This window comes from Balaenoptera physalus, assembly GCF_965194825.1.
Source record: "Balaenoptera physalus genome assembly, chromosome: 1".
Lineage (NCBI taxonomy): Eukaryota > Metazoa > Chordata > Mammalia > Artiodactyla > Balaenopteridae > Balaenoptera > Balaenoptera physalus.
Window position 1 is genome coordinate 2,286,207 of NC_138882.1, and position 27,118 is coordinate 2,313,324.

At 60.2% G+C, this 27,118-nt stretch overlaps 1 protein-coding gene across 6 annotated transcripts in view; it reads right to left on the reverse strand.

Annotated features, from left to right (window-relative positions):
* The window catches only part of NAV1 (neuron navigator 1), a 215,089-nt gene that overhangs the window by 137,000 nt on the left and 50,971 nt on the right, over window positions 1-27,118 (reverse strand). For 3 of the 6 annotated variants that reach the window (XM_082462992.1, XM_082462989.1, XM_082462994.1), the window contains exons 2-4: window positions 26,426-26,549; window positions 15,613-16,365; window positions 11,087-11,190 (exon numbers count right to left, since the gene is read on the reverse strand). In XM_082462992.1, the coding sequence (XP_082319118.1) occupies window positions 11,087-11,190; window positions 15,613-16,334 (826 nt within the window). In that variant the 5' untranslated portion in view covers window positions 16,335-16,365; window positions 26,426-26,549. Of the gene's footprint in view, window positions 1-11,086; window positions 11,191-15,612; window positions 16,366-19,295; window positions 19,465-26,425; window positions 26,550-27,118 lie in introns of all 6 variants that reach the window. The other 3 variants (XM_082462991.1, XM_082462993.1, XM_082462990.1) reach the window with 2 other exon arrangements.

Genomic DNA, 27,118 nt, shown 5'->3' on the forward strand with positions numbered 1-27,118 from the left:
TTCCATGTCACCCACCCCCCATGTCCTTCCACCTCTCAGCAGGGACTTCTTGAGCACCCAGAACGTGCACGAGGCCAGGCTGGAGGCTGCGGAGGTGGCTGATGCCCGAGTGGCGTCTCGCCTGCAGCTGGCCAGCCGGCCTCCCGTTGCCCACACCTGCTCAGCGCCTCCGCACGCCAGCTCTGACAGGTGCCGCGGGTGCAGCAGAGAACGGGACCGACAAAAACTCTTGTCCTCGTGGGACGTCCACTCCAATGGGAGGGACAGGCAATAGACAGAAACATCAGCTACTGAGAAGCGCTAAGGAGAAAGAACAAAGCAGGAAGGGGAATGTGAAACAGCTGTGGGCAGGGGGTGACTATTTGATTCGGTGACCAAGGAAGGCTTTACTGAGAAGGTTCATTTGAGTAAAGATCTGAAGAAGAGAGGGGACAATCTCTATGGATATCTGGGGAAGAGGTTTCCAGCCAGAGGGAACAGCCCAGGCAAAGCCCTGAGGCAGGGTGTGCCGGGTGTGTTCGGAGAATCGCAAGATCAGAGGCACATCTGCTGGAGAGAAAAGACGGGGCCGGCGGCAGGCAGTGAGGTCAGGATGTGATGGAGGCCAGTGTGCGGAGGCCTCAGAGGCCATCACTTGGCCTTTCGCCCAGTGAGATGGGAGCCCCCCGGCCGGCTTGGAGCAGAGGACTGGCACAGCCTGGCTCCCCCGTGGAAGGGTCCCTTGGCTGCTGGGCGGGGCTCCTGGGCAGACTGCAAAAATCAAGGTGAGAGATGACGGTGGCTTGGAACTGGTGGTGGCTTTGGCGGTGGTGAGGAATGGTCAACTCTGGGCATCTTTTGAAGCCGTTAGGGTTTGCTGATGGACCAGGTGTGGGTCTGTGGGAAAGAGAGGGGTCAAGACCCTCCCAAGGACTGGGGCCTGGACAGTTCTAGGCCTGGGGTTGCTGTCAGTCAAGGCCGGGAAGACTTTAGGAGGAGCTGGCGTGGAAAGAGGATTGGACCCTCTGTTTCTCCTGGCCCTTCTCAAGGCCAAAGGGCCCTCCTGTGCGATGCCTTTCCTGACTCTCCCACACGCTTACTGCAGCCAATGCAATAATTGCCTGGCATCCAGCCAACATCCTTTATCCACTCCTCTGTGATTCCCAAGGATCCACCCTTGGTTGGCCTACTGACGATGAGCTTTTCCCAGAACCCATCACGGCTCTCTGCACACAGTGGGCTCTCAGAAATATTTGATGAATGACGATTGACGGAACGAATGAATGCGTGACTCAGAGCAGATGTGTGGGGACTGTAAACAGCAGTGACGTCTCGGTACCCGCGGTGAGACAGTGCAGCTGGTGCCGAATGGCAGCCAGGCCCGGGGACAGCGTCCCAGCCACATCTTCCCTCCCTTCACTGCAGCCCTGGGCCGTGGGGAGCCTGGCACACCCTCTCTCTGCCCCTTCGAGGAAGCTCCAGTTCTTATGACCTTGGGTCAGGTCACAGCTGAGACCCTCTCCTCCCCCATCTCTGCCCTGCACACCTGTGGGGGACAGGGCGAGAGTGGGCAAGAAGTCCTCACGTTCCCTCGCACACCCGGCAGTCCCACCAGGAACTTGAGCCCCACCCTCCCCGGCCACCTGGAGGAGAAAAAGAGCCGGTGGACACAGTGGTCCAGCATGGATGCACCAGCTGGCTTGCACCTCATCCAGGAAGCCCTCCCAGACTGATCCTCTTGCTTCCTCCCAGCCTTTGCTTTCCAGGGCCTTGGTAGCTGAGACGTTTCCGTGGACTCTGCAGGGCCCTGGCTCAGCCTCTCTGGGCCCAGGAGGCTCCCTAAGCTTCAGGGTTGGGGGTTTTTCCTATGGGCTCCAAGGTCAGGAGTGTGGGCCCGGAAGAGATTTGCTGTCCGCCTGCATTGGGGAAAATGAGGCCCAGCAAACCCAAGGCTGGGCGTGGAGCCCGGGACCGTGGGCCCCAGTCTGCCTTCTGGCCCAGCGTCTCAGGGAGCACTTCCGGGAGGCTGAGGATGCCGAGGAAGTCTAACTCCAGCCCGCGTTCCTGGGGGCTCACGGCACTGGACGCCTCTGCCCTGAGCCTCCATGCCAACAGGACGGGGGCGAGCCTGCCCATCGTGTGAAGTACGGGGGCCGAGACGAGCCCAGGGAGGACACGGGGCCTGAGCCCGAAGCCCAGCGTCCCCAGCTGGAGGGCAGGGCTCTCCCAGGCTGGGAGGGCGTAGGCGCTCTGCTCAGAGGCTGGGCGCTCTGGGTGTGCAGCCCCACAGGGAGCGGGGACTGTGGCCCGAGGGCCTCAGACCTGGGAGGTGAGGTCCGATCTAGGGCTGGGCTGAGGCTCCCTGACGCCCCCCAAGCATCCCGAGCCCCAGGCGAGAACACGGGACCTCCGTTCCTCGGCAGGGGAGCCCGGGCGTGCACAGCAAGGCACTGGGTTCCTGCTGCTCTTCTGAGCACCTCGCCCAGGACCCCTGAGCGCTGACGCCCCCCTTCTCCATTACAAGCCAGAGCTCCGTGATGGCGGGCGGAGGCGAGCTGGGTGGCTTCCCAGGGAAGGACTGTCCCCCACCCTCTGGTGTCAGCCCCACAGAGGCCAGTGCTGACCCACGCACAGCACTCGGCCTCCCTCCCCCGCCCCCGGGAGCCTTGCTCTCCGATGCTCTCCTACCCACCCTCGGGTCCAGGCCGAATCCCACGCCTGCACCTTGGCTGTGTCTGCCCTTCTCCCCGATGCCTTCTCTTACATGAGTTCAAGTCCAGTTCACCCTTCAAGGCCCAGCCTTGGGGCCGCCTTCTCTGACTACATCCCACGCTGATCTTGAACTTTCCTCTCTACCCATTATAGTCAGGGTGCCACGTAGTCAAATTCTGCCCAGTTGTATCCCAGGGAGAGATCCTCCCCTCTAGCTAAATTGTAAGCCCCCCACTATAGACTGCATGTTGGTATCCCCCCCGAATTCATAAACTGAAACTCTAATCCCCAGTGTGGTGGTATTTGGAGATAGGGCATTTGGGAGGTAATTAGGTCACAAGGGCAGAGAACTGGCAATGGGATTAGTGCCCTTATAAGAAGAGGCACCAGGGCGCTTGCTTCCTCTGAGCCAGGTGAGGACACAGCGAGAAGATGGTTGTCTACAAGACAAGAAGAGAGCTCTCACCAGGAACTGAAATGGCTGGCACCTTGACCTTGGACTTCCCAGCCTCCAGAACCGTGAGGAATACATTTCTGTTGTTTAAGTACCAGTCTACGGTACTTTTGTTAAAGCAGCCTGGGCTGACTACGACGTCTCCCTACATGGAGCCGTTAAGAAGGGCTCACTGATGCTTGTGGAGCCGCGGGGCAGGGGGTCTTTACCGCCACGAAGCACCTGCTATTGCCAGGGACCCTCTTAGACCTGTCACTTGCACTGTTTCATCAAACCCTCCAAAGCGGGGACTATCATTATCTTCATTTTACAGAGAAGTATGCTCGCCCAAGGTCACCCAGCAGGCTGCCGGTGGGATCAGAATTTGAACACAAATCTGCGGGTCTCTCACATCTTCCCACAAGTTCCTGCTCTTTCTCGGGACTTGCTGAATAATCGCACGTGATCCCAAAAAGGAGGCCTGGGTCCTGGAGGGGGGGTGGGGATTGGGAAGGACCACCTGTCCAGCCAGGAGCCTCCTGGAGCCCGGATGCCCACCGCACCTGGGGTCTGCCTGGGTCCAGGACTGCGGTCACACTCGGACTGGCCCGCAGAATCCTGGGGGTGGGGGACGGGGTGGAGGATTCCTCCTATGGACCCAGCTGCTTGTCCGCAGCACCATGGGCCCTTCGTGGCTCAGCCTCGGGACCTCTGTCCTGAGATCCTTGTCACTGGCAGGGGACCTGGCAGCCCTACCACATCCAGGACCCCTTGGGGACTTCCTTATTCCCGAGCCTTGGGGGTCTCAGGTTCCCTTCAGGACTCGCTATGTGGCCTTAAGAGAATGCCCACATTCTCCGCACTTCAGCTGGTCAGGAAGAAGTCAGGTCGGGGTGGAGGTGGGCTTCCAGCAGGGAGAGGCAGGAGGAAGCACCTGACCCAGAGGACTCGGTCTGAAACTGGACTCATGCAAAGTCAGACCTCCTGCTCCCGGGTAATACAGAGACCAGGGTAAGAAGTCTGGATGTTTCCCACACGGGCTTGGCTTGTATGTTGCCATGGCAACCGTCCCCACACACCTGCTGGGCTGTCCATTGCATACTGGGCCTCAGAGGAGCTCTGCAAGGCCCAGATACACCATCCTGAGACCAGGATCAGCCATCGGTTGTCATGGCAACCGCAGGCCTGAGAGGTGGGGGCGTGGGGGGCGGGCAGGAACCCTAGCCAGGGCAGCGGGAGGGCAGCGTGTGCTGGCTGTGCCCTGTGTCACGTGGGATGGAGACCCGTGAACTGCCTGTATGCGTATGTGTCCTCTGATGCAGGCGGACCTACAGTCCACTCTGACCTGTCCGCGCAGGATCGGCTGTTCTAAGGTCAGAGGAACCTCAAAGACAATCTTACTCAGTTTTCTGCTTTCGGGCAGAACTGGTCCGTTTGTAAGCAATCCTATTACCTTGCTGTGGGCCAAGAAAACCAAAAGCCAGATGAGGCAAAACACAAGGCCCAAACCCAGGTTGTCTGGCCAGCCCCGTGATGACATCACTGCTGCAGAGCAGAATTTCTTAGTCTGGGTTCACAGAGCAGATACAGAAGGCCCGTAAAACCAAACACCACATGCAAGCTTTGCGTCGTGAATACGTCCACTTGTCTGGGAGGCGGATTGAGTGTCCACCAGCTTCTGAAAGAGGTCCGTGATGCCAAAAAACTAAGGACAGCTCCTAGAGGAAGGAGAAGCCTCTGCCCAGCTGGGCCGGGGAGGGCTGGGCGGCAGAGTTAACGAACCCGGCCTCTCCCTGCCTGGAGACACACTCCCATCCGGTGGCTGCTCAGATGGCACCTCTGTGCTTTATTAGAGTTTTGTTAGGTTTTTAAACAAGGCATTAAACGCAACAGAAGAATGCCATGGCTCCTGTCTCAATGAACGTTAACGGACTATTCACTGGTGACCACTCGGCACTTACAAACTGCCCTGCAGATGCCCAGAATATCCACTGGTGTGGGCCCGAGGACTCCTCCTCCCTATAGCCTGACCTCATTCCCAGACGCTTCCGGCCTCTGCTGCCCACTGCACACGCCCGCAGGCTCTGCCGAGGCCCAGCCTCCCAGGCGGGAAGGATGCAGGAGCTCACGGGGTCCAGCTCCTGCCCGGGACTGCGAACCTGGGCTGCCGGGCTCCACTGCCCCTGGGCCTGAGCCTCCCTCCTGCCGGAAGTCCCTTCCCTCTCTGACCTCAGCCATTCTCCCCCCAGAACCTGCTGGCTTCCCTCCCGCCCTTTGAGAGAAGGCACAGCTAGGTGCTTCTCTGCCCTCCCCGCCCCCAGGGCTTGGGCGACCCCACGCCCTCCCACCCTCCCTCTGCACCGGACCCTTTACCTATCTTCAGCTCCCTCTGAAGCTCCCGACCCCATAACCCAGGAGACATACACAGGAAGGCAGGGTTTTGATTCGGGCTGCCTCTTAAAGGACTCGTGTGGATGAATATTATGACAGGGGTGATTCTCAGCTCTTAATCCTCCTGGTCACTGTGTCCGTGTCCCCTCACTCTCCACTGCGTCTCCCAGAGCTCCTTCTGGGCGGGCTGCTGGGCATCTGCTTGTGGGGGTGGGGGTCTCCCAGCGGGGACCCTAATCCTCTCATCACAGGGGTGGGGGAGCTGCGGGCAGGGATGCTCTGCGCCCATTTCTGCCCATTCAGTGGTGCCCAGGGCGGGACTGAAGCCTTGCACGTCACTGGCTTGGAGGGTACTCTCCACCTGCCTGGGCCTCCCCAGAAGTCAGGAGAGGAGGGGCCCCCCTTTGCCCGGGGGGAGGGGGCAAAGCCTTGTGAAGCCGAGTCTTTAAGGGCAACCCTGGAGGGGAGGTCTCTCCACCGGTCACAGACGGACAGTGGTGGGAGTCTAGAAGTCTCAGCTCCTCCCATGGCTGAGATTTCTAGCTGCCCCGCGACCCCGGCTCCCTGGATAACTGCCCCGAAGTTGTATGGGGTGGTCTGATCTGGAGAGATTCCCGGTGACCAGGCCCACCTCCTTCCAGTAAGTATCCTTATCCTCGGGACCCGCCCACGGCCCACAGGCGCACGGAGGAACGAACGGGGTAGGATCTCCTAGGAAGAATGGAAGCAGTTCCTCTGAGGCCGGAGAGTTGAATCTCAAAGCCCTGCAGGGAGGAGCTGAGTCCAGGAGAGACAGGCATGGAACACAGGGGTGAAGCTCCAGGAAAACCACAGGGGATGTTTATCACCTTCCCTCCCACCATCCTTCCCAGCATCAAAGACCCGGGCTTTCCCAGCACGGAAGGTGGCCGCTGCTCACATTCTCAGGGGGGAGTCCCGAAGCCAGAGCTCTGCCCTTGCTCACTGGGATGCACGCACACTCCAGAACTGGGGCTTCTCCACCACGGGGCCTCTGTGCAGCTCATGTACAGTTGCACAGGCTGAACACTGCACAGCTCGACAGCCACAGACGCTCCACTGGGCAAAGTCTGTGCCTGCTTTGTCCCTGGATGTACCCAAGTGTCTAGAGGAGTGCCTGGCATGTAGTCGGTGCTGGATAACAATTTGGTGAATGGGTGTAATTCTCTGGAGTTGGGCAACACAGGGGCCCTGTGTTCTTGGGCGGAACAGGAAGCAGGGAAGCTAGGCCCTGCCAACCCTGTGTATTGCTTTTCGAGCACTCGTGGGTGGTAGTCCCGGGGGACCTGGGCTGCCCAGCCTCTGCTATTTTTGACCCTCCACTAAAATGGGCCGAATCCACTGCCTGGAGGTGAGCCCCATTCCCAGCCAAATGCTGACGTGAGAAGTCCCCCAGGCTCCCCCCTCCCCCTCCCCTCCTCCAAAGAAACAGAATCCAGATGCGTCCAGTTTTTAGGCACCACACCCCGCTCAGCAGGCTACCCTGGATGACCTCACCGCCTGGCCTCTCCCTCTGCGGCCCTCCCCGAGCCAGGCCCGCCTCACTGGTCATCTCACAGCCTCTCCGGCCTCCCTCGGTGCCCAGGACCTGGGACGTGTCCCCTGCCCCCAGGGAGGTCACGGCAGGGATGGCCCAGAGCGTGACCTCTGAAGGCTGGGCTCCAATCCTGGCTGGACCACCTTGGGATGTCACCTACCCTCCCGTCGCCTGTAAGGTGGGCACATTAGGAATGGCCCTCTCCCCACCCCAGGGCAGCAGCAGGTCATGCCCGGCATGCGCTGAGCGGCTCCCGTGTGCCGGGCAAAGCTTCTCAGCACTTTGTTTGTACGGGTGCATGTTATCCCCACAAAACCCTCGAAAGAAGGTGTGGGTGTCATGACACAGGCACAGAGAGACTAGGAACCAGCCCAAGCCTGCACAGCCAGCAAGCAGCAAGACTGCGATGCCAAGCAAAGGTGTGGGTCCCCACCTCGTCCAGTTGTTGGAAGGACTAGAGGCGCGTAGGGCAGCGCCTGGTTCAGAGGAAGCCCAGCAGAGTCGGCACTGCCATTCAGTGTTATTATTACCTCCTGTCCCAGGTCCTGGAAGCCTGCTCCATCCCAGACGCCTGCTCTGTTTATCCCCGAGCTCTACGCCCCTCTGGCCCTACAGTGGCCCTGACCCGCTTGAGCCCTGAGAACACAGCTCATACCGCCTGCCCAGAGCTTGGGCTGTGTTTTCTAGTCAATTGTCTGTGCGTCCTCTCCCCACGGGTGGCTGGGACACAGGCCCGGCTCAGCCCGAAACTCCCCAGAGGGTGGAAACGTGAAGTGGGGGCGGGGGGGGGTGGTGTGAACGCAGCATGAAGGACACAGGCTTGGGAGGCAAAGGCGGTGGCATCCCGGGCTTGGCTCAGGTCGGGGGAGGTGGTGGCGGGGACTGGCTCACGGGGACCAGCTCACCGGCCCGTCCTCTTCCCGCCACCTGGCAGAAGTGAGGGAGACCCAGCTGAGCTTGAATCATGCAACGGGCAGCAGACGGGAAGGCAGGGGTGACCCCGGAAGAGGGTGACCTGGACTCCAATCCTAGTGCTGTGCATCCTCAGACAAGTTGTTTGCATAACCTCTCTGAGCCAAGCTCACTCATCTACAGCAGAGCAATGGCTCCACCTCAGAGCGTGTGTAACGTGCTTACGAAGGACTTTGAGCCTGGTGCCGTGCCTTGCACACAGTAAGTGCTCAATAAATAGTAGTTGTCATCAGCATTTGGTCCTCCCCGCATCTGGGGAGTCAGAGGCAGTGGTCCCAATTTCAGCTCAGCTGCTCACGAACCACGCATGCTGTCCTGAGCAGGCCATCCTCCCTCCCCGGGCCTCTCTCTCCCCAGCGAAAATGAGGCTGGGTTTGGGTGAAGCTACAGTCCATTACAGCTTTGACCCCCAGGGTTTTGAGCCCAAGTCCTCTGCAGTCCCGGGGGAGCCTGGTGGGCATGCAGCCACCTGGGGGCCCAGAGCAAACCCTCCCCAAGGGAAGTTCCAGTCTCGCTCCTGCCCTGGGAAGACACACCAGATCTGGAGTTTTCTCTCCCAAACCCACACGACGTGGAAAACTTGATTGTGGCTTAAAGATGGAGTCGACTCAATAACAGAGAGGGATAAGGAGAAATGCAAACAAGCCCAGCGCGAGGCCAGCTCCCGGGCCCCTCAGCCTCGTGTGAGAAGCCTGGCGGGGGCTGGGTGAGGGGGGCTCGTTCCCCGGTGACACGTGGTGTGAGGATGAGAAAAGGTCCCTTCATTCCCTGCCCACTCAGCGCTCACACATGCCACGAAGTGGAAGTGATTAAGACGACTGTGTCGACCTCGGGGCGACCCTTCCGGTCCCTCGCACACGGCCTCACACGTGGGTGCCGGGGACGTCGGCCTCACACGTGGGCGCCGGGGACGTCGGCCCTGGCTTCCCCTGACTCTCCAAATTAAGATCCAACGGCGGCCCAGGCACTGTTTGTGCTGACGGCAACCAAGGGGCGCGTCAGCAGGGGACCATTGCCAGGCTCTCCCTGGCACAGCTGGGTGGGCACGGGGAGGGTCAGGGCACCAGCACAGTTGCCCCTACACTGCCTGGGGCAGAGGAGGACAGGGCAGCTGACGGTGGACGGACACTGGGACAAACGAAGGCCACGCCCAGCACCCTGCTTGGTGGCAAGTCATCATGGGAAATTCTCTTCCGGCTACACAAAGCCGGCTCCCTGGTGGTTTCTTGATTGAATGAGAGAAGTAACAAGTGAGTGAGGCCCTCCTTCCCACCCCCCTTCCTCTCATCTCCTCCATCTCCTCGGGCCCAGAGAACAGGCCCCCCACCCCCACAAAGCACAGGCAGACCCCAAATCTCTCCCCATTCCACCTGTCAAAGAGCTCGGGGTATCCTTGGCCAAGACGGACACCGTGACCACAGCTACAGCCGGAGCACAAGTGGCGCGGGGGCCTTGCCCTCATCCCGGGAGACTTGGGGGAGGCAGGGGGCTCTCTTCTCGCCGTGAAGCCCACCTCCCAAGGCTGCCCTGCACCCCCCCAACAGAGAACCCCTCCCTGCCATCCACCAGACACTTCCCATCTAGCTGGTCAGGGGGGTCCTGCCAGCCGACCAGCCCGGGGCTCCCGGGGCCAGCGTGCGCGGATGTTAGTGTGAAATTCCTCTCCACGCTCATGGCATGGCGACGGTGAGCGGGCGCCTGGGTAGCCGGAGGCCATCAGGCCCTAATGATGTGGCACACACATAAGGAAGCCATTACACTCGCAACACTGCAGATGCAAAAATAGAGCTTGCATAGTTTCCTGGTTACCGCATCCTAACACTCGTGGGCTTTTGGTGCCAGCGAACTGAGGTCTCCTTCTGTCCCTGCAGTGCCCTGCTTCCCCTGTGCCTGCACCGCTGCGGAAGCGCGCGGCTTGCTTTCTAGACGCCCGTCTCTGCCCCACGACCCCCCTCTGCAGGGCTTGCCGTGGAAGGGGGCCTGCTGCTGCTCCCACCACTGCTGGGGACCAGGCTGGCAGAGGGCTCAACAGGGACCCCGGCCACCTGCCCTGCAGGGAAGGCAGGAGTGGCCACCACCGGTGTCTGGTGACTTCAGGGTCAGGCTGTGCTCTAAGCCCCAGTTTTGCCCACTGTTAGCAGGGCCCTGAGATGAAGCTGTAAGACAAATCCTGTGGACCACCTCAGCTTTGCCAAAAGCAAGTTCATTCCTGTCTTGGGGCAAGCCCCCCTGCTGAGAACGAAAGGATGGAGCTGGTTCCCGGAGCCTCACGTACCTCTGGGGTGACCACAGCCATCCTCTGGGGATTTTTTTTTAATGTCGCAAGAAAATCAACACACACACTCAAGCCCTGCTAAGAGTTTAGAATCGGACCCCTTTAGAACCCAACCCCCGGCCCATGAGGCACTCACTCACCCCTCACTGTCCCTCCATCCAGAGACCCCCCCCACTGGGCACCTGCCGAGGCCAGAGGAGGGACGGGCCCTGGGAACGGCTGTGTCCCTGCCCTCGGGGGAGACCACTGTGTCGAGTTCTGGGGGTCCTCTTGGCAAGGCTCACATTCTGCTTCCCAAGGTGCGTTAGCGGCATGACATGCATTGGGGGCAGGCGTGACTACAGGAGGCCACAGGGAAGTGACCTGCAAGGGAGTGGCGGTTAAAAGTGGTCCTGGGGGAGGGGCGGATGTCGGGCCGTTGGGCAGGGGGCCCTGGACTGCCTGCCAGGTGCCCAGCACCTCCTCTGTTCTGGGCGGGGCTCGGACCTGGCTCTCGGTTGTCAGTCTCCCAGCTTGCTACTTTCTGTCACGGCCTCAGCGACACCCACCCCGGGCGTTGGGTAAGCAGGGTGCCCGCTGGCTACGTTGCTGCCTCCTGGGTCTGGCGGGCCGACCCTGCGTTGAGTCGGGCACAGCACGGGCGCAAAGCGCAACTGACATGCTGGTGCCCGGCTGTCAAGCGGGGCCACTTCTCCCCTGTGGGCAGTGAGGAGAGTTCTGGCCCAGGGCGCCCCCCACCAGGAGGAGGTCTCGCCCCCGGAGCACTTACCCACGCACGAGAGGCTCTCCTCAGTCCTGCTGGGGGGGCCGGAGTAGCCGTCAGCAGCCCAGCTGCCCTGGCGGAGGGGGCCAGGCTCCGGGTCGGTCTGGGCCCTGCGGGAAAGAGAACGGTGGTCACTCACAGCGGAGGCCGCCCTGGCCTCGAGCCTCTCCCCTTGGAGGTCGGTTCTTCCCCTGTGGTGCTCTGCCCCCTGCCCTGGGCCGGCCCCCCCAATGGGCACATGAGTGTCCCTTCCCCTGGCAGGCAGCGGGCCTTCTAGGCAAAGTTAGGCCAGGGGCAGGGGTGGGGGCACCCGAGGGCAGGGGGCCACCTGCTGCCAGTCACCCTTCAGGGTCCCCGAGTCCCATGAACGTGAATCACCCCCGCAGGGCGGAGGGACCCCAGGTAACTCGGGCTCGCGGCCTGTGTCCTGCCCGCAGGCTGCCCTGTGCACCCACGCGAGGGGCTCCGTCTGCAGCTGAGGCCACTGGCCCCTCGAGAGAGCCCAGGAGGCCCGGCCCCCAGCGGCCAGGCAGCGAGGAGGTCGGAGGAGGAGGAGGGGAGGGCTAGGCCGGGGTCACCTCGACTCCCGGGGGGCCGAGTCCTCGCTGGGCCTGCTGTGGCAGCAGGAAGGAAGGGCGAGGTCCCCGGGCCCCATCTCCCAAGTGCACACAGGCCTCCGAGCACAAGCCCAACTGTGCAATCGCTCCCAGGAACAAAGGCTCTAGGAGCTTTTATTATAGGCAATTACCCAGGCTCTCCAAGCCGGCCGCCTGCCCCGCCCGCGTCTGCAGCTAAATGGACCCTTTGGCAGCTTGGTGCGGGGGGGACGCTGTGTGGCAGGAGGAGGAATCGATGCCTGGCCTGGGCCAGGCGGTGGCGGGGGTGGGGTGGTGGCAGGGGGGTGAACCTGCCTCCCTCTCTCTCTAGTCTTGACCGTTTCCAGCACCGAGACGGCCGAGACTCTGGCTGTGTAACGCAGAGCAGGCCTCTCCTCTCTGGGCCTCACTGGGTCACGGGGCGGAAGAGATGCCCTCGAGGCCCGGATCAGCCTGAGAGTTCAGGGCTGTGGGAGGTGTTTGCCGGCTCTCAAAGCCACGCAGGCAGCTGGGAGCCCTCGACGGTCTGCAGGCCCCTGCGCCGGGGATGGGGACGAGCAGGGTGGGGGAACTCAGAGGAGGCAGGAGACCCCATTGCCCTGAGAAGGATGGGGTCACTCGCCATGGGCTACTGTCAGTTAAATGTCGAGGGGCCAAAGAAAAACTAGAATTGCTAGGTTTCTTCAAAGAAATGAGCATAAACCTGGGTTTTTAAAATAAGGGATGTTGGGACTTCCCTGGTGGCGTAGTGGTTAAGAATCCGCCTGCCAATGCAAGGGACACAGGTTCGAGCCCTGGTCCGGGAAGATCCCACATGCTGCGGAGCAACTAAGTCCGTGTGCCACAACTACTGAGCCTGCGCTCTAGAGCCCGTGAGCCACAACTACTGAGCCCACATGCCACAACTACAGAAGGCTGCGCGCCTAGAGCCTATGCTCCGCAACAAAGAGAAGCCACCGCAATGAGAAGCCCGTGCACAGCAAAGCAGAGTAGCCCACATGCAGCAACGAAGACCTAACGCAGCCAAAAATTAAATAAATAAATAAATAAATAAATAAATAAATAATAATGCAGCGTATGGGGGGAGAAAGGGGATTCTAGGCCATGCAGAAACATTTCACTGAATAACGTCACACACATAAAGAGCTAAGCACCGTCTGACCCTGAGTGGGCAGGCAGGAACCACGGCTACAAACAGGAAGACCTTGCTGTAGTGCTGACTACCGCCGTAATTGTGAGCAAGGGCGAGTGAGGGGCACACGGGCCGCAGCCCCCATCCCGGGTCAGTGAGGAAGCAGCCTCAGCTGCTCCGACCTCAGGAGCTGCACACTTCTACCTCCTCTTCCTGTATCTCCCCTGGAGGGCCAGGCCCCCGTGTCCCCTCCCTTCCCAGCCGGAATGGACAGCACCATCTATGCCGGACGTTGTTTGGAGGTTGAACCAGAGAGAAGAAAACCAACGAGCCGACACTCCTGACAGCGTTAACTGCACCCTCCTAACTGGGGTCTGAGTGAAGGCCACCCGGGACGGAAGGGGAAAACCCTTGGGGAAAGAAACCCCTGCTGGGGCTCTTCTCCCAGAGGGCAGAGGGCAGTGAGGGCGGAGATCTGAGGGAAGCAGACGGCCCCGAGCAGACCGAAGGGCGTTTTGCGCCTTCTCTGTCCCGGGAGCAGGGGTGCCCAAAGGGAGGCTGTACCTTGTCGTGGGGAAGGGCCGCGCCCAGGGGCGCTGGCTGAGGAGACAGGGAGGACACCTGCTGGATTCGTTCCCCGGAGAAGCAGGTCAAGCAGGAGCGGCCTGGGGACGGGGAGTGGAGCCCGACAACCCCGGCTTCTGCAACGGGCTGGAGCTTTGCAGAGGCCAAGGTGCAGGGCGCAGGGGTAAGTTTCCATGAAAAGAGGCTGTCTGTGACCCTAGGGGGCCTATGGCACGTCCCTGCCGGGGTGGCCCAGCCCGGCACTCAGCAGAGGTGCCCACGGCTCTCACCTATTGCCTCTGGGGTGTCCTTGGTCCCAGTCTTCCCCTGCCCAGACCCCAACCCTCCTGCAACCCTAACCCGGGGCCTAAAAGGGGCAGGTCTAGAAGGCGGGACGGTGAAGACCCCTGCTGAGGTGGTGCAACGCTTTTCTGTTTAAAACATGAAGAGGCAACAGATGTTTGCTGAGCGGAGGAAACCCGTCTGTTCAGGTCACATTGAGACATTCAGAGGAAAAAGTCCTGAACTTTTTGGAGGATGTCAGATTCTACATCTGCCAGGGGGCTCGTAGGGTAGATAATGTAAAATCTTGAACAGTTGAATGCCTAGACATCTTTCCCCCAAAGATGGATTCAACAGGAAGGAACTCAGGGAGGAGAAGCAAGTCCCAGAGTCCGCAGGGAAGCAGGTCAGGGCTGGGAAAGGACCAGTCCCAGGAAGGTGTCTGATCAGCTTAAGAATGGAAGTCCAGGAGGTCACGGGGAAGAAGTGTCAGGTGTGCCGAGCAGAAGGGATGCTCCGAGAGGCAGGGGTCCCCGGGGGAGGCCTGCTCCGGTCGTGGGGTAGCTGGGATTCCTGCAGTGCCAGGAAGCTCACTGCCAGTGGGTAATTTGTGAGCCTCTCTAGTTGCTGGAAAGTTCTTCCTCCTGAGCTTCAAGAGTCTCTCTACCTTCTAAGCACCATGACGTGGATTCAGGGCGTTGGAGCCGCACCAAGTGAATCTAAGTCAGCTTACAACACGACAACCCTTCACGTCTTTCAAAACAGCTCTCAGACCCTCTCTCAGCCTCCTTCTTCCAAAGCAAGCTGCTTCGGCTCCTTTAATCATTCCTGTAACACCTTTTCGGATCCCTCACCGACCCGTCCGTCTTCTTCTCCATGTATTTTCGTGCACCAATGTCCTTTTAAACTGTGGAGTTCGTAACTGAATGCAGTGCTCTGGAGGAGATGGGACATGCTCTGGAGGAGGTGGGACATGCAGACGAGGTGTTGGGGCCCAGCTGTCTGTTACGTGGTGAAAGGGAGCCCAAGACCGTTCAGGGATCAAGTCACACCCTTGGCTTCGAGGGAAAGGTGCAGCTCCCCTCACCAACCCCAGCCACTCCAGCCTGGGAGACCCAGTGTCCAGGGAGCGTCTCCACCCAAACCGTGGGAGAGCTTGTCCTCGAATCAGCACAGAGAGAAAACCCAGGACGTTCGGTTAGTCAGGAAGGCACTTCCTTTGCATTTGAGCTTCTCTAACCCGTGTCATACTTAGGAATGAGAATGTCGCTTACTTAAGGCGGCCATTTCAGTAAAGAGTTATATTTTTATTAAAGAACCACACAGTTGACGGAAGCATTTTTCTGTGCTCTCCACTTGTGGTGTCTGAAGAAAGCAGGACAGGCTAGCTTGTTAACCATGCTGGCATGAACGGTGGCCTGGCCACTGCCGACGGTGGTGACGTGGCCCAATGTGACCACGTCAGAAAGAAGCACGTCTGAGCGCCCTGGGGACAGATACGCACAGGCAGTGTGGAAAGTGGAGAGAGAGAGGCAGCAGACAGGAAGATGCAGGGCATCAGTGGGGATGGCCAGGGGGGCCATGGGGATTTCAGTGACCACAGACTGCAGGCACAGCCCGTCACGTGCTCTCAGTCTAACTCAGTGGTGGCAGCTGTCCCACTGGTGAGTTGGGTGAGACCGACCTGCCTACCCGCCTACCCAGGTAACTGGCTCTTCAGCACCCACGGCACCCTGACGCACGGCCGCGTTGGGGGCACCCTCCTTCTGAGCCTCTTTGTGGCGGCGTCTCCAGAGTCGGGTCCGGGTCCCCTTGTTAAGGTCCTAACCCCGCCCCAGCTCTCTAGTCCCCGCCCACCTTCTATTCTCTCCACCAGCCCCCCTCCCCTCCGCGGGCTCCGTCCCTCCCCTCCCCACCCCCACCCCCGACCCCCCGCCTCCGCCCGCTCCGCAGCTCACCTGTAGCGGAAGGGGGCCACGGTAGCTGTGACAGGCTGACTCTGCTGATGGACGGAGGAGAAGCTGATGGCCCCCGGGGCGGGCGGCGGGCGTGCACTCCGCACGGGGCTGCAGACTGGGGAGCGCGGCCCCGAAGCTGCCCGGGCATCAGGCTCCGAAGACCTGGGGCCCCCAGAACTTTTGTAGGGTACATCTCTTTGATCTTTTCCTGGGTGGTTAGATGGCTTTCGACCTTCGGGAGCCCCTGGTACTTGAGTTTCTCCAGGAGAACTGGTCCGGGAGGGGCTCCTGCCCCGGGTCTGGCGGGTCAGAATCCCTTCCTGGGCCACCCTCTTCTTTCCCTGGGTGCCCTGCGTCTCCCCAACGCTTCTGGACCCAGCCCGGCTGGAGAGGGCTGCTTTGGGGGTCGCCCTGGGACTGCTCCAGGGGGAGCAGGCGAGGCCTTCAGCCCCCTCAGCCGACTCCCTCGCTGCCCCAGAGGCCTTGGGGGAGCCTCTCCCCCGGGAGGCCTTGGGAGACGAGCCTCTGGAAGGGCCCCCCGCCTTGCCCAGCCTTGGGGAGGCCGCTCGCTGCGGGCTCAGGGCCAGGCCGGCCTGGTGCGGCCGCAGCCGGGGAGAGGCGGCCGGTGTATGAATCCTGGTCTGGGAAGCAGCTCGAGGCACAGGGATGGAGGAGGCGTAGTGAGGGCGGCCGGAAGAGTTCACACTGGCCGTCCCGTCCATGGTCAGCAAGGCTGGTGGCAGGGCTACTGTGCTGCAGAGAGAATGGGGACAGTTAGGCGGTGCCCTAGGGAAGGGGCACTGGACTCCCGAGGTCACATCCTGACTCGGTCTCGGGCTACCCGCCCAGCTCGAGGCGAACCCCTCTACCTCCTGCAAACACACACGTGAAAGTGCCCGGAGATCGTAATGCCCTGTACAAACGGGGTAATCTGACCTTGACCTCGGTTCCTGTCCACCAATCGGGGTCAGACTCCCCTCCCACAGCCCCTTCCTTCTTGGATCTCTCATTGTACCTGAGTCTAGAATGTTCTGCCCACGGTGAACCGACTCCCTGTGCCCCCAGCCTGCTTCTGCTACCTCCCCTTTACCTGATGCCCGGCTCTCCCCCAGGACACCTCTCCAGCGGAGTGTAATCTCCCAGATCCCACCGGGCCCGAAGGCAGGGCAGCCCATCACAGTTACAGATGCTAAACTTGTACCCCCGCCCTGGCCAGCCCCTGCCACCTGGCTCACACCACCTCTGTCACTGACGCCACCCCTCCTGGTCCCCCCCCACCATCCCCACCCACCCACTCTGTCCCTGGAGATGTGGGCACCCAGCTCACAGCCTTTCTTTCTAGACCCTTCCCTACCCACCTCCTGACCTGGCCAAACTGACCTCCGCCCCTTCCTCCGGTCTCAGAGGTGAGTGTCCCGCCCCGAGACAAAGGCAGATCCTTCCAGGCACCCCCTGCCACCTGATCCTTCTCTTCTGGACCCCGATCTATGAATTACCCCATCTTTCTCACGTATCCTTGACCAGCTTCCCCTCCCCGCCATGTTAATGAATGAATTAATTGATCTATTAATGGCTTTCATTTCAAAGGGAGTTCGAAGCCGGCTACAAAGACACGCAAAATCAACTCCAGATGAAAGAGTTCCACGTACAAAATGAAATCATGAAAGAATGTGCAGAACATATGCATGGATGGTCTCATAATTTTGTTGTGGGAAAGGTCTTTATAGCATCACATCAAAGGTAGGAATCATAAAGGAAAACACTGATAGATTTCAGTTCATAAAAATTAAAATCCCTGTATGGACAGAAAAGCCCTTTCCAAAGGTTCAAACCATGAATAAACTGTAAATATACTTGCAACATATATAAGAGACAAGGAGTTAATAATACCGGAGTTAATAATACCTTTACATACAGGGAGCTCTACCAAATCAATCAAAAGCAAACACCCCGTAGAGGAAGGGGTCAAAGGGTTGAACAAGAAATTCATAAAATAATAAATACATTCGGCCAGAACATAACAAAAACAAAGGGCTTCATTAAAATTGAAGAGATGAAAATTAAATGTTATCATTGGTTGCTGTCAAATTTACTATCTCTTAGAAAATTATAATTTCCAGTCGTGGAATGAGTGCAGGACCACAGGGCCCTGACACACGGCCGTGGGAACAGCCCCGGATCCAGAAACTTATCCTTGGGGAATAATGACAGATGTGAGCTAATGTCTATACGAGGAGGATACTCGCGGTGACTTGGGTGGAGATGGACACCAGGGACACTGGCACAGAGGAAAGGCCACCACAGCATGGTCGGTCCACCTGAGGCCGCCGGGATGTGCCCTTCCCTGCTGTGCAGAGAGCTGCCGGCCACAGCACAGACCACAAGCTAAACGGAGACCCCGAAGCCAACGGAGACCCTCGAGCGTTGACGGATTTATAGGACTAAGCTTGAAATGACCGTGGGAGTCTGGCTGCTCTGCTGACAGATGGAGTAATTTCCAAGAGACCCAGAAATGCCATGAACCCTCCCTCTTTCCTCTACTTTGCATGTCCATGACTTGGTACCAGTACTGGATGAAGTGAAGCCCCCCACCTCCTCTGGCACAGAAGGAAGGCAAAGCCCAGTGTGACCAGGGGGCCACAGCCGGCTGCCCCACCCCCAGTGTCTGCCCATCACCTGGACCCACAGGGCATCATGTCCAAGGCTCGCCTGACCCCACTTCTGCCTCGTGTACCCCCGACCACCCACCAGCCACAGCCTGGAAGGACACTCTGAGTGGCCCCCCGCCTGCCCACAGTCTCTCCTGCAGGGCCTGCCGTGTCCCCAGCCCCAGCAGGCCCAGGACAGCCCTACAGGAGGGCCTGGGAAGTGCTTTCATAAAGGCACTCAGAGGGCGTCAGGCAGGTGCTGCCTGCAGCTGTGAGAATTCCAGTCAATGTTTTAGCCTCTCCACACCCAGTCTGCAAAATAAGGGTGGGATAAAACCTAGAAACCACAGTCGGGTGGGGAAAGAGGGAGTCTTTAAGTCAAGAAGAGGACACCGTGCCTCAGCGTGGCCTCAGGACCTGCAGTAGAACCTTCCCCGTGGAGGTGAGAGCAGGTTTGCTCTGTCACCCCTTCTAGCCACCGCCCCAGCGATCAGCTCCACGCGTCTCTGACGATGCCTCGTAGGACCAGAGGCCCAAGTGCGGACCTGCTCACAGGCTCACGTGGACCTGAGCTGCTGACTTTGGCCTTGGACACAGGGCTGAGCCACACACTGACCAGCAGGGCCAGCCAGCTGACCACCTATGAGCAGGGCCCCAGACCACAGCTCTGCATTTCAGCATCCCCAAGTTCCGTCCTGCACCGGCGGGCACGGTGCCACATGACCCGCTGCCGCTTCTCCCCACAGCCCCAATGGGGGCACAAAGCCACGTGGTGCCCCAGACCACCCCTTCTGGGAGCCGTATCTGCGAGAGGACCCGGAACTGCTTCCTGGCTCTGCCCGCGTCTCTCCTGGGAGCCCCGTCCCACCCGGGTGGTGCTGCCCACGAGCCCCACTCACCTGCATTGTCCTCGGCGCACCCCCAGCTCCCTTCGATCCGACCCTCCCCTCCCCGCATCCAGGGGCCCCTGCCTCTGGGCCTGGCCGGGCTTCCAGCCAGAGAGCCCTGAGGCCGTGGAGGCTGCCTCTTCCTCACTTGCTAATGGAGCAGATGCAGTTGCTGCTTTCACCCCGTCACCATTTTTTCCAAAGCTCAATGGGAAGAGGATTTAAACTGGCCCAGTGGCAGGTCACGCCTGGGCAAGGGTGGGGATCGAGGAGGAAGACCCCGGGGTTACGGGTCTCCAGCAGAGGGGGGTGGGCAGCTGGGGAAGAAAGAAGAGAGATGTTCTTGAGGGTGGGCTCCTGAACCCCGAGGACAAAGGTGCCTCCATGGCACCCGAGCTGCGTTCTACATGGACCAAATGATCTGGGGGACTCCCGTGCCCGCCCCGGGCTCAGGCTCTCCTCCTGGGAAATGAGGGGACCCCCCCCCCGCCTCCCTGCTGCCCCGCTTCCTGTCTAGAGCAGGCTGGATAAGGTACGGGGGTGAAGAGGTGCGCCGTACCGGCCCCTGTCCTGGTTCTCAGCGCCCGACAGAGACGTCCCGGAGAAGCAGGACGGGCTGTCTCTCTGGGGCAGGGCTCTGTTCCAGCCACGGTGCTCGGCTGTGAGTGCTGCTCGCCCCTCGGCATGCCTCCCACACGTCTGGGGAGCCTCAAGGGCAGGAGTAGCGGGGCTGGCCGTGGACACAAGGAGCCCGCTTCTTGCCGTGTGTGCGTGCGCGTGCGTGCGTGTACACGCGTGCGTGCGTGCATGTGCGTGCGTGTGCATGCGTGTACGCGCGTGCGTGTGTGCGTGCGTGTGCGTGCGTGTACGCGCGTGCGTGTGTGCGTGCGTGCGTGTGCGTGTGTGGTGTCGGGGCTCCTACCGGGTCCCCTGCCCCTAAACACGCCCTTTCTGCTCTTCCTCCCTCCGAGTGCCCTGATCTGAAGTTTCACGCCACCTCGGTGAGCGGACTGAAGCCTCGGGGGTCGCTTAGCGCTCTCGTTCTGGGGTCCTCATCACAAAGCTCGTTGCGGCCACACAAGGACCCACAGCAGGACCCCTGTTTTCGCCGACCGTGGTGCCGGGGACCCCCGAGGGCTGAGCCCCGGGTTCTGCTCTCAAGGAGTTAAGTCTGCCCGGGAGGAAACACGGCCACCCTCACCATGGCACGGGCGTCGTGTGGACGGACGCGAAACCAAGCGCCGTGGGGAGCGTGTGTCACAGTCTGCAGATGAGGCGGGACCTGGGAGGCTTCGGGAAGAGGCAGCAGCGGGGTCAGGGCCGGGCGGGGGCGGTTTCGGGTCTGGGGAGCAGAGGGTGGGACGGCTGCTCCCGAAGCCCACGGGCTGCCGGCGTCCCTACAGCCCCTGTTCTCCAAAGAGACTCTGGTGGGTGGTGAGTAAAGTGCTGGGTCCAAAGCTTGTTTGCTGATGGTGTGACCTCAGGCAACTTCCATAACCTCTGCTTCCTCATCTGTGACAGGAGGCTGAGACTAGACCTGCCTCTCAGGGTTGCTTTGGAGATTAAGTTACTTACAAGCGTGAAGTGCTTAGAACAGCGCCTGACAACTAGTAAGGGCTACGATCGCGTGGACAAGGCACCCAGCGATGGAGACGGGGCCGCCTGGCCTCCCAGAGCCCCCAGCAGAGCAAAGGAGGATCAGAGCACCTGGCAGGCCCGGCTCGGAAGCCTGCGGCATCAGTAGGAAACACGCCGTCCACGTGGATAGGACGGCGCCCGGTGTCCATCCACCAGCAGAAGGGACAGGGACACGGGCGAGGAGGGAGTCCAGCTCTAGAGTCAGGAAGAGCTGAGTTCAAATCCTAGCTCTGCCTCGTCTTGCTCTGTGGCTGTAGAGAAGTTATGTAATTTTTCTGAGCCCAAAGACCTCATCTGCAAGAAGCAGTCTTAGAATGCTGTAAAGATTAAATGAGAGAATAAAGGTGAGGGACCTAGCACAGTGCCTGGCACCCAGCAGGTGCTCAAGAGATGGCAGAAATGGTGTTAAGAACAGCTGTCCTCCTCCCGGAAGGGAAGGAGACAAATTCACACGCTGAGCGGGACAGTGTCTTGGTGCCAGGGGAGTTGAGAGGTTGGGGGCTTCCTGGGTGGGGCAGCCCGGTCCCAGCACCCTACCCCCAGCAGGCACGTTTGCCTCCCCCCACCGCCAAGGGCTTCGGGTGTATCAACTCGCAGTTGCCCCACTCCACAGGCAGGGACATCAAAGCACAGAGACGTACGGAAAGCGCTGGTGGTCACACAGCCAGTACACGGCGGTATCACTAGGGCCGAGACCGTCGAGCTCTGGCCAGGGCTCTGCCTGCCCCGGCTCTGCCGCCCGCCCGCCCCCAGCCGCCCACCTTTCAGCCGGAACCATTCTGGCCCCCGGCACCAAGGGGACAAACAGAGCTACTGGCTCAAGGATCCAAAGACCCCAGAACCAGGACACCCTTTGGCCTACACATGCTTCTCTCAAGCTCAGAAGGAGGTGGAAGCAGGGGTGGGAGGAGCGAGGAGGGCGGTCCCCCCAGGTCTGCGGTCCCCGGGCAACATCGAGAGGCCCTGGTGCTGACGGGGCAACTCCTCCCACGGGGCGTGAAGGGGCCACGCCTGCGCGCTGTGAACGCAGCCGGGGTGCCCCTTTCAAAGGGGTCAGAACACGTAACCACAGCACTCAGAGGTGGGATGTGCCGAGAGACAGAGAAAAAGAAAAAAATAAACACACAGAGAAGATATTTAAAAAAGGAAAAGCCTGGGAGGTGGGACTCCCGGGTGGTGGTCCTATGAGTCCACCCGGGGCTGCGAGAAGTGGGGCAAATCATTTCCGTTCCCCGGTGCGTGGAGAGGGAGCAGAAGCTGCCCCTCAGGAAGAGGGGGGGAGGCAGCGGACTGGCGCGTGGAAAAGGACTCGCTGAGGCCAGCTCTGCACCGCGGAAGGTCCTGGAGGCAGAGCCACCGCCTCCTCGCCCCACCCCCAGCGCAGGTCCGGCTTGTGGTCCTAAGCTAGTTACTCGTCCTGCTCCCTCATCTGTAAAACTGGGATCTTCATCATCATCCCCATCTTACACAAACCAGGTGAGTTATTACAAGAAAATCACGTAAGACAGTGCCTGGCCAGAAAACTCACTGAAGAAATGCTAGTTAAAGTCAAACAGATCATCAGCACAGGGTTTATCCCTGTTCTACCCAGATTTCCCACCGGAGCCTCTGTCACCCATTCCAGTCCCAATAACATAAACGCTTCCCTCTAAACTAAATTTCTACATCTTTATTGAGTATCTGTGGGACAGCCAGTTTATACGGGATGGGGGTAGGAGGGTAAACAAAGTCAGACACGGTTCAAAGTAAACCTTGGGAGGTGTCCTTTCTCTGAGGCCCCTGGAAGCTGAGGTCCTCCTGCAGGATGAGGAGGGACGGCCCAGGGGCGACGTTTCCACAGGCGGGAAGGTGGGCGGAATGACCTTCGGGGGCCGGAAGCACAGACAGATCCCTGGGCTGCAGCCCTGGACCACGGGCAGGTTTCCTACCCCAACTGACACCTCCGTTCTTCCACCCTGGAACCCTGACCAGCTCCTCCCACGGCCAAACCCAGCTCGGGCCTCACTTCTGGTCGGAGGCCCAGTCTGGTCCCCAGAGGCAGAACCACCCCAGGGGACAAAGAGGCGACTGAGCTGCCACACACCTCGGACAAACCCCGCAAATACAGTGACCCTGCTCACTCACACCCACCCATGTCGGTGCAGGGACACACACAGCTGTATGCACACATGCTCTCTCACACACACCCCCCACACGCGCCTACACACTTAGATGCACACGCACACCCTGGCTCCGGCTTTCTGCCCTCTCTCCGTGTCCCCTGCATCGCTCCCCTTCGGCCCATTTCCCATCCGGCCGGGAGGTGAGGACACCCTCTGTGTCCTCCCGTCCTGGTCCATCTCCAGTGCTCCCGGCTCGCCGGCGGCGCTCACAGGCTCTCCCTGGAAAAGTGGGCCCGACCCCCGACTGTGTGCACATAGCTTTCATCCCGCGCGTGTGGGCCCCAGACCTTGTCCAGCTCACACGCGGGCTACGGACGAGGAGGCAGCCAGGGGAGCATCCCTGTGCGGAGAGGAGGAAACGCGGGGCCTGGGCGCCTCCCGGCCCTCCTCCCCCCACCCACACCCGCGCTCTGGCTCCACGAAGCACCCAAGACCAGGCGTCATGGGGGGTTCCCAGGGCTGAGGACAGGCCTGCAACACCGTTTCCTAAACGTTCCTCTCTCTTGTCCAGCCTCTAGCCTCTGCCCGCCTCTCAAGACCGAGACGACGTTAGAGCTGCGCTGTGGGTGGGCACTGGGGCTGCAGTAGAAGGATCTCAGGCCCCCCCGCCCCTCCTCTTGGCCTCTAGACCCGGCTTTGGACTCCAGCAAACTGGGGCGGGGCGCCATTCAGCCGGGTCTGGCCCCCGGCAGAGAAGGCAATCACCCCGGTCAGCGTGCAGAGTACAGGGTGGACAGCCAGCGGCGTCGCCACTTCCAGGGGGCATGGGCAGACTGGGCACCACGCTGGCCGGGAGCGAGGAGAAGGGTCCGCCGGCTGGGACTTGGCGGAAGGTGGGGGGCGGCTCAGTACAGCAGCGCCCGCCTGGCTGGCTCCTGGCTCAGAGTCGGGGCCCGACTGTCCCCGAGCGGTGGGACTCAGCAATCCCCTCCCCATCTCCACCCCCAGAGCCGGGGCTCTGCCCACACCCTCGGGGATTCCTTTAGCCTGAAAACTGCAGACAGCTCTTCTTTCTGGCCAGATGGCAACAAGTTCTCACAGAGGAAAAATGGGACCGGCTGTGATCATCTCGGGCGACGTGAAATGGGTCAGTTTCCTGGCATTTACAGTGAGTGGTCAAGCTGGTGCCGAGACCCACCCAGCCCCGTCCCCGGGTCAGCTTCCCACGACTGAGCAGCTGCCTGGATCTGCTCCCCCGCAGCAACGCCATCTCTGCTTCCCAGAGAGGGTTCTCCAGCCCTTGGGGTCCTGGCTGAGCCCAGGCGGGGTCCAGGCCGACGGGCGGGAAGAAGGGAGACCCCAGAAAACCCGACGGAAGAGGGGCTCGCCCACCCCCTCAGAATCTCTCACCCATCTCTCTGGGCTGGAAGTTCTTCCCAGGGTCTAACCTCCACTCTTCCTGCTCAGGGTCCAGTTGCCTTCCTGGTCCCCATTCGGGGGGCTGTTTCTCTGGCCTCTGAGAGAGAAGCCCACCTGAGCTCCGGGGAGGCCCCGAGCCGCAGCTGAAGGCTCGCGTGTGTCAGCTGGGTCGTGTTTTTTACTGATCTGATCCATGTAAACGGCTCCGCTGTCAGGATCCTTGGTTCCTTTTCAATTAGCCAAGAGAAATGACTTAGTGCCAGTGAAAATCAATGATTTAAAACTGCCCCACAGGGACTTCCCTGGTGGTTCAGTGGTTAAGAATCCACCTGCCAATCCAGGGGACACGGGTTCGAGCCCTGGTCCGGGAAGATCCCACATGCCCGTGGAGCAACAAAGCCCGTGCGCCTGAGCCTGCGCTCTAGAGCCCGCGAGCCACAACTACTGAGCCCACGTGCCACAACTACTGAGGCCCACGTGCCTAGGGCCCGTGCTCCGCAACAAGAGAAGCCACTGCAATGAGAAGCCCGCGCACTGCAAAGAAGAGTAGCCCCCGCTCGCCGCAGCTAGAAAAACCCCGCCCAGCAACAAAGACCCAACACAGCCCCCAAAATTAATTAATTAAAAAAAAAACAACTGCCCCACAGAAACAAGAGTGGATACATGTATATGTATATCCCAATCACTTTATTGTATAGCAGAAACTAACACAACATTGTAAATCAACTATACGCCAATAAAAAAATTAATTAAAAAAACCAAACTGCCCCACAAATCACAGGGGCTGGAGGCCTCCGCTGTAAGTGCCTCCAGGGAGCTGAGCTGGCCTGGGGAGCACGGGCAGCCCAGAGCCGAAACCCCTCCGGGGGCTCCCAGGGCCCCTGGCAGGGCCCCTGTAACGCAGGCGAGAGCTTGGGGTCCGTGTCGCAAGGGTGCAAAGGCCCAGACCCTGGGAGGTGCCCCACGACTGTCCTGCCGCACCCCATCTTCCTCTCTCTCCCTCCCTCTCGCGTGACACCCTGCAGGCCAGTCAGTCGCTAGAGGCCTGGCTTCCCAAGTGACTGCTCAGCCTCCAGATGGACCCTGGAGGAGAAGGTGGCGGAGCCTGGGGCGGGGAGCTCAAGGCTGACAGAGAAACTGGAGCCCACGTGGCCCCCTGGCAGCTCTGTCTCTGTCACACTCACTTCCTTCTCCTGCTCCCTCAGCTCCAGGGCTGGTCCAGGGGTGCTGGTCCAGCCAGGCGGACGGAGGGGAAGTGCCACATACTTCCAGGCCCCGAAGCCCGGGGCCACCGGGCTGGGGCGGGAGGGGTCTGGGGGATTCTGGACTGCTCTTAAATTAAGCTCTCCACCCGGAGACGCTGCCCCTTGGGGAGTGTGGGCTGGTACCCGCCGTGGAACACCAACCCCGTGGTGGCCTTTGGAGGGGCTGGACTGCAAACCCACGTGAGGTACCAGTCAGGCCTCCTGCCTCGGGCCAGTTACACGAGCAAAGACCCTGGAGGGCGAGGGTGAGTGGGCATGGGGGCGGCTGGTGGCAGCCTGGGAGTCAGACCCCCGGACTGGACTCCAGTGCCAAGCATCTCCCTGAGTCGTTCACGTCTAGGCCTCAGGTTTACCATCTGGAAAGTGGGGCAGGCAACTCCAGCATGAGAAAGGAGTCAGGCCCTTCCAGAGCAGCAGAGAGAACAGCCCTGCTCCTGGTGCATGACATCCCCACACGGGGACAACCCCCCTTTCGGCAGCAGCTCATCTGCGTGGGAGTCACGCACAGAGGACCCCAATCTCAGAGAGCGGCTGTGAGGCTCCCAGAGCTCAGCTCCCCAAGGCCCAGGGTCCGCCAGGCACCAGCAGGCTGGCCGGCGAGCTCGCGGGAGACCCGCCCCAGCTGAAGCTGGGGGAGCGCCCTTTTCTCTCTCACTACCTGGGGGCGGACGCAGGAGCCCACACCCAAGGCCCCACTCGTGACCGTCTGTACCTCCCAGCACAGGGGCTCCGGGCAGGCTCCCCCCGCCTGGAAGTCTTGCTCAGGAGCTGGACCCGGGCCAGCCGAGGTGGGGACGCGTGGGCGTTTGCACTCTTAGACCAGAAGCCCACAGCTACGCAGATCCACCGCTTACCCTGAACGACAGCTGTAACTTCTGGTAACTTTTCTGGGGCGTTGCTCAGGGCCTGGTTCTGCTATTTGTAAACCGTGTGGCTTTGTAGAAGTTACTTAAATCCTTCAAACTTTGGTTGCTTCATCTGAAAAACAAGGGTAGTGACACCACGGAGTTGATGTAAAAATGAAATGAGATAAGGTGCCTTAGTCCATTCGGGCTGGCTTAACAGAATATCATAGACCGGGGGGCTTACACACAACAGAACTTTATTCCTCACAGTTCTAGAGGCTGGAAGTTCAAGGTCAAGGTGCCGGCGGACTCAGAGTCTGGTGAGAACCCCCTTCCTGGTGCACAGGTGGCATCTTCTCACTGTGTCCTCACGTGGAGGATGGGGCAAGGGAGCTCTCGGGGGTCTCTTTATGGGGCCACGGATCCCATTCATGACCTAATCACATGCCAAAGACCCCACCTCCTCATACCGTCACCTTGAGGGTTAGGATTTCAACACAAGAATTTTAGGGGACACAAAAATTCAATCTAAAGCAGTGTGAAAAATGCTTAGCGTGGTAGCCCAGGGGAAGTGCTTAAAAAAGGGCAGTTCTTATAATAAAAGTAACATGCTCATTAGGAAAAACTTGGAAAAATCTACAAAAATATAAAGAAAAATTCTATCCCCTACTAGCCGATACTTAGCCTTTTTTAAGTGTTTCG